Source organism: Arachis duranensis, chromosome 1 (assembly GCF_000817695.3).
Source record: "Arachis duranensis cultivar V14167 chromosome 1, aradu.V14167.gnm2.J7QH, whole genome shotgun sequence".
NCBI lineage: Eukaryota > Viridiplantae > Streptophyta > Magnoliopsida > Fabales > Fabaceae > Arachis > Arachis duranensis.
Genome location: NC_029772.3, coordinates 35,513,640 through 35,520,108, shown reverse-complemented (window position 1 = coordinate 35,520,108; position 6,469 = coordinate 35,513,640). Strand labels below are relative to the sequence as shown.

The 6,469-nt window shown below is 33.8% G+C and overlaps 1 protein-coding gene across 1 annotated transcript in view; it reads left to right on the top strand.

The window, feature by feature from the left end:
- The first annotated feature begins 5,332 nt into the window (after window positions 1-5,332).
- Window positions 5,333-6,469, top strand: part of LOC107485561 (uncharacterized) — a 3,420-nt gene continuing 2,283 nt past the window's right edge. Inside the window, exons 1-5 of the mRNA XM_021131123.2 lie at window positions 5,333-5,350; window positions 5,481-5,896; window positions 5,968-6,070; window positions 6,151-6,212; window positions 6,326-6,440. Coding sequence (XP_020986782.1) covers window positions 5,333-5,350; window positions 5,481-5,896; window positions 5,968-6,070; window positions 6,151-6,212; window positions 6,326-6,425 — 699 coding nt within the window. The 3' untranslated portion in view covers window positions 6,426-6,440. The remainder of the gene's footprint in view (window positions 5,351-5,480; window positions 5,897-5,967; window positions 6,071-6,150; window positions 6,213-6,325; window positions 6,441-6,469) is intronic.

Genomic DNA, 6,469 nt, shown 5'->3' with positions numbered 1-6,469 from the left:
AAAATTGGAAAGAGTTAAAAATCTAAAAAGTGCTTTCTCCACTAGAATAGCTGTAAAACTCAAAATGTGTTTTATTCTTTTATTATTATTATTTTTTTGGATAGAAGGTGCTTTCTTCTTTATTTTTTATTTTTTTTAGATATCTTTATTTTTCGAAAATCTTTAATTTAAAAATAGTAATAATATGCTTATTTTTTAATTTAAAAATTTAGTTTATCAAAATTAAATAAAATTATTAATTTAAATTACATCCATTTAAATTTTAAATTAAATTTTTTATAAATGTAAATTATTTAAATAAAGTTAAATTAATTAAAAAAAACAAAAATAATTATTATCCATCCCACCCAATCTAATTCACTGGCTTCATAGTTCATACTTTACCACACACTTGCTTCTGGTGTAATTTTTGTTATTATTATTATTATTTTTTTTTTTTGTTCTTATTCTTTAGGTTCATATTATATTTTTTGCTTGGTTTATAACGTTATTAGTTATTAGCATCATATCGTATGGATTACACAATATTTAGACTAGCCCTATAAAACAAAACCCAAATGCCATAGACCAAAAAAATTCTTTGGGCCACCAGACAAAAGGCCCAGAAAATTATTTATGGGATTACTAATTAATCATTCATTAACACTATCGACAACTCGATGGATAATTTCTGCGAGTTTTGTGAATGCAACAGCACATTTCAGAGTATTTGACAGCGTCACAACACGTGTCAACCCCTTAATGTAGCCACATCGTCTCAGCAGCTGAGAAAAAAAATTCATTCAGCACAGTAGCATTGGCCTACTTATATATAATGAAATTGTGCAAAGAATACAATATAAAAGTAAGACCAATGCTACTGTGCTGAATAAATTTATTTTCTCAGCTGCTGAAACGATGTGGCTACATTAAGGAGTTGACACGTGTTGTGATGCTGCCAAATATCCTGCAATGTGTTGTTGCATTTCACAAAATTGATAAAAATTGTCCATCGAGTTATGTAATGTTAATGGATGATTAATTGGTAATCCCTTGAATAATTTTTTGGACTTTTTGTCTGGTATCCCAAAAAATATTTTTTGTCTATGGTATTTGGATTTTATTTTGTAGGGCTAGTTTAAATATTGTGTAATCCATATGATATGATGCTAATAACTAATAACGTTATAAACCAAGTAAAAAATATGATATAGACCTAAAGAATAACAATAATAACAACAAAAAAATAAAACCAAAAAATAAAAACAATAACAAAAATTACACAAGCAAGTGCGTGGTAGGGTAAGAACTATGAAACCAATGAATTGGATTGGGTGGAATGAGTAATAATTATTTTTGTTTTTATTTTTTAATTAATCTAACTATTTAAATAATTTATATTTATAAAAATTTAATTTAAAATTTAAATGGATGTAATTTAAATTAAAAATTTTATTTAATTTTGATAAACTAAGTTTTTAAACTAAAAAATAAGCATATTATTACTATTTTTAAATTAAAGATGTCCGAAAAATAAAGATGTCCAAAAAAATAAAAAATAAAGAAGAAAACACCTTTTATCCAAAATAATAATAATAATAAAAGAATAAAATACATTTTGAGCTATACAGTTATTCTGGTGGAAAAAACACTTTTCAGATTATCAACTCTTTCCAATTTTTGACAAAAATTTGACAATTAAAATAATGATCATCTAAGTGTCTAACAAAAAATGTTTCATTAATTCATTTAAAAATTACAAATAAATATAGTATTTATTATTATTATTATTATTATTATTATTATTTATTAAATGAGGACTAATATATTTATTTTTCAAATATAATCTAACTACAAAAAATAATTACTCTACTCAAATAACACAAGTCTTTATCTATTCATTTGTTTTTTGTTATTTTTTCAACCTCTTTTATTATGTTCCAATCAGTAATAACATAAGCCCACCACTTAATAAAAACTATTGGATTCAACACCCAAAAATTCAATAACTTAATTATCACCACATCACAATTACTGCTAATCTAATCTTGCATCAGTTAACATCAGGTTGGTTTACAACATCTGCATTTACCTGAACCTCTAACAGGACCTATCTCTTCTAATCAAGAGCACTCTAACACGTGTTTTCATGAGAGGATATCTACCTCCTTTTCTCACATGCTGAAAAAATTTATCATCCTCACCATAGCACTGCGGCCACTGCTCATAGTATAATACACTAACATATTTGTTCTATTAGACCACTGCTTATTTAACTAATGTGAGACCGTGAGAGACATTAATATACATAACTAAAGCACCAAATGTTCATAAGGCTCTGACGGTTAAAATAATAATAATAATAATAATAAAATAAATGAACAAGAGAGAAACTAATAAACAAACTTGTTTTAGGCTTGCACGTCACTGTTCTTCTTCAACTCCGCACCCACACTTCTGCAGTCCACCTTTCTTCTTCTTTAACAGTAATATAGCATACGACCACACGTTACAAAGTCTCTCTCAAGAATGCAAAGAAAGGTCGAACCACCGAAGAAAGAAACTAAGAAGTTTTAGATTTTGAATTAGCCCGACTAATTTTTATTACACAAGTCACATATTCATTTGATTATGTATTTGGATATTTTTCAAAATTTTGGAAAGGAAAGCTTTTTCACTTTTATCCCGGTTGAGTTTCGGCTGATAAGCTTTACTTAACTTATTTTGAATTGAGTTTGATTTAGCATGCTATATGATTTATGCCATTGTTGTTCTTTTGAGAGTGTTGGACTCATAGCTTTCTTCCTATGAACGGACTAAATTCTCTACTAAACCTTCCATCTATATGAATATCGTACTTGACCTTATTTTTAACTAATCTTTTACAATTTGTGAACATTACCATTGAACTTGGTTTTTCCAATATTGTGAATCTCATTCTTATATGAGTCAGTTTGATTTGTTTTAAAATAGTGCATCATTTATATATTCTCTCATTATCTTTACAAGAGTTTTTAGTCAAAGATTTATCCTTGAAAAATTACTAATGATTGAGTTGTCTTTTCCTACGACTTTTCTTTTAGGTTAATTGGAAGCTTGTTGGATGTTTCACGACTAGTGAATCTTGTTTGAACTACTTTGATTTAAAACCCTTTCTTGCATGGCTTGACTCTTTTTAAGTACACCCTAATTTTCTTGAATATCCTTTTGAGATGGTGATTTCAAGTATACTTTGGATTCTTGTTTTGAACTTTTAAAGAAGTTTTGAATTCTCTTTGAAGAAATTCTAAGCTGAATCTATTCCCTGTTACTTGATTGAGAGTGAAACCATTATTCGATTTTGACGAAATTGTTCTTAAAGTTGACATGCGCTATTTTAAAAGGAGTTTTGAAAAGTTTCCTTGTTTAATGGAAACATGTTCGTTGTAACGCACCGCTTGTTTCCTTACCAGATTGTAAGCAAAATTTTACCTCGGAATTTCTTTTCTAAAGAGAGTTTAACTTCCTCTTTTGTCCTCGCTATAAATGTTATTCACGCTTGTTTAGATATGAACTTTGAGAATTTTTGAACAAGCATTTGATTTTTTTTCTTCCGAGTTTTACGATTGCTTTTGGTTAAGTTGTGCACTTAACTATCTTTCTAAAATATTTGAGGAGATATTTTAGCCTTTAGCCAAACTTGTGTGCACCCTGTTTTTAAAATTCTGCATGATCTGTTTCAACACAAAATTGTATTACAGCAAAACAACGTTTATACTTTGTTACTCTCTTGAAGGATGTTTGTTATTTAACTTCTCTTTCAGACTGCGAGGTTATTTTTTTGCAAGTTTTTGAATCTTTTGTGAACAATGCATTCAGAAGTATTTTTAATTATGCTCTTGAGTTTTGCGAGCTTTGTCTTGGGTCTGAGATATTTTTTTTTATATAGACCTCATGCTTCTTCGAATTAGCTTGAATTTGTTTCAAAATAATGCGCTGAATTCTCTTCTTATTGATCCTATTGAATTTCTTTGATCCAAGGGTTACCTTTGGAGTTGTCAATCGATTTGTATCTAGCAAACTTTATTACTTGAGCATCCTTGTTTATCTGGAGTTGGGTACATTCTCCCAAATCTATGAGTATTATCTTTGACAATTGTCTCTCCATTCTAAATTTGGTATCCTTCTGAGTAGACTCGAGAATTGTTTTGATATCACGTGCGACTTGTAGACGTAGTGACGCGATGCGTTAGTTCTTTAAAACGTGATATGTGTATACGGAAGTTGAAACGGTAGGTGTGCAACGTTATGAGTTATGGGTGTTTTATTCCTTGCGAACGGGTTTACGGTTTTAAGGCTTGGATCGAGTATGGGATTGTAAAGTGCTTGATGGAGTTGGAAAGTTGAAACTTTGAGGTTGATATGAGATTAGTGTGTGGAGGTTCAGCACGTCGTTTTAACTCCATCCTGCTTGATAGCCTTTGATGCCTTGCCCTTCTACCACATGATTGACCCATGTTATCTTGTACATTGAGCCTACCTTGTAACGTTTGCTTTGCAATCACACTCCTACCTTTACATCCTTATGCTTATGACAATCAAAGTATTTGAAAATCGTATATACGATTATATTTTGAGATATTTTTGCTTCTTCCTTAAATGTGTTCAAGGGTGAACTGTTATGGAATCTCTTTTATTTTGTATCAATTTTCGAGGGCAAAAATTTTTATAAGGTGGGTAGAATGTAAGACCCAGAATCTTTGAAAAGTCTTATTATGAGCAAGTCTCAAATCCTACAGTTATTTATAGCCTTAATTTCAGAGATTATTTTATTATAGATAATTAAGGCAAGTTTTGATTTATTGGATTTGAGATAAGTTATGATTATTATCCAATTTTATAATTATTGGATTATTTTCTATATTTAAAGTATAAAGTTGATAGTTATGAAATAATAAGGATTTTATATGATTTGGATTAGATAAGTAATATTTTAAATATTATTACTGCTATTTTAGAGAATGAAGAAATTAAGTATATTATTTCTAATTTTTGGATTTGGGCATTTTATTGAAAATAATTTGTGAAATTGATGAGCAAATAGTATTTTCAATGTACAAATAGTGTTGGATTTAATTTGGGTTTCAATTACTATATTATTCCCAATTTTAAGTGAAATTACTAAAATGCCTTTAACCCTAATTTTTGAAAATGAAACCCTAACCCAACGACCCGTTACCCGACCCGGTTTCTCTCACCCAACCCAGCAGCAAACAAACGCCTCCCCTTTCCCAAACCAAAATGCAGCAACGGCTGTAAAATGAATCAAAAGAAAGAAAGGGGTTAGGAGGAAACGGGAAGAAGGAGAGGGGAGATGCGAGGAACGGCGCCGGTAAGGAGCCACTATTGCCGCCGCTTCACGAAGAGAGGAAGAGCGCGAGCCAGGGCACGCGAGACGGGGTAGCCACTGCTGGTCTCCGTTCTGCCTCGCCGTCACCACTGGAGTCGCATCCAGTCCCTAGTCGCCGCTGCGCCGCCCAGGACAGCCATCACGTTGCGTCGCCGTCTGCACCAGCGCCGAGGAAACCGCGCGGGAAGGAGAGACGCACGAAGGAGAGAGCGGATTTGAGGCCGAGCTAAGGTCCAGCCACCGCGTCGGAGCCCTTTTCACGTCGCCGGCATTGCTGTCGAGCCCTGACGCCATTGATGGAGGACGCCGTCGCGAGGAGAAGCGTCGCCTCGCCGTCGTTGTTGGTGAGCCCAACCGCTGCCGATTTGGTCTGAGCGAGAGAGAGAACGCGAACAGAGGGCAAGCTGGGGAGCCACCGCTGCTGTTTGCTATACCCACAGTGCTCCCTATCACCTCCGCTATCTGGAACTGCGCCGCCTTGCCTGGCTGCCGGGGAACGCCATTTTCGTCGCCGGAAGAACACTGTTGGTAAGGTCTTGTTAATGGATTCTATTTCTTTTGAATTCTGAGAATGCCATAGTCACGACTTGTTGCTGCAGCGGTCATTTAAGTCGCGTAGAGGGAGAAAGAGCCATTGGGGGTCACCGCACCTGGCCTTCGTCGCCTCTGTCACCGGAAACAGCCACCGAGTCCTCTGTTTTGGTAAGAATTTCTGAGTCGAAAGGCCTTTTGTTGCTGCTCTGTAAGCTTATGCTGAGGCATTGCGGTGTTGTCCATCATAGGGTTGTGGATTCGTGCTTGTATTCTGTGCTCGGAGTTGTAGCCGCCTCGTTTTGTTATCCGAGTAGGTATTTATGTTTCAGAAATCCTCGCGTTATTGTTCTGTACGTGTATTAATGCATTTACGAAATAAATGTTCTTAGGGTTTAGTAACCGAGGTTGCTTGTTGTAAATTAGAGCTGTTTATGCTGCTGCAAAAATGTGTGGGCTGTGCTTTGAAGCTGCCTTTGATTTAGGGTGGAGGCGAAAAGGACTCGGTGAAGCGTTTGGGTTATGAAATTTGCGTTTTGAGGTAGGGGCGCTTTCCAAAAACTATGTTTT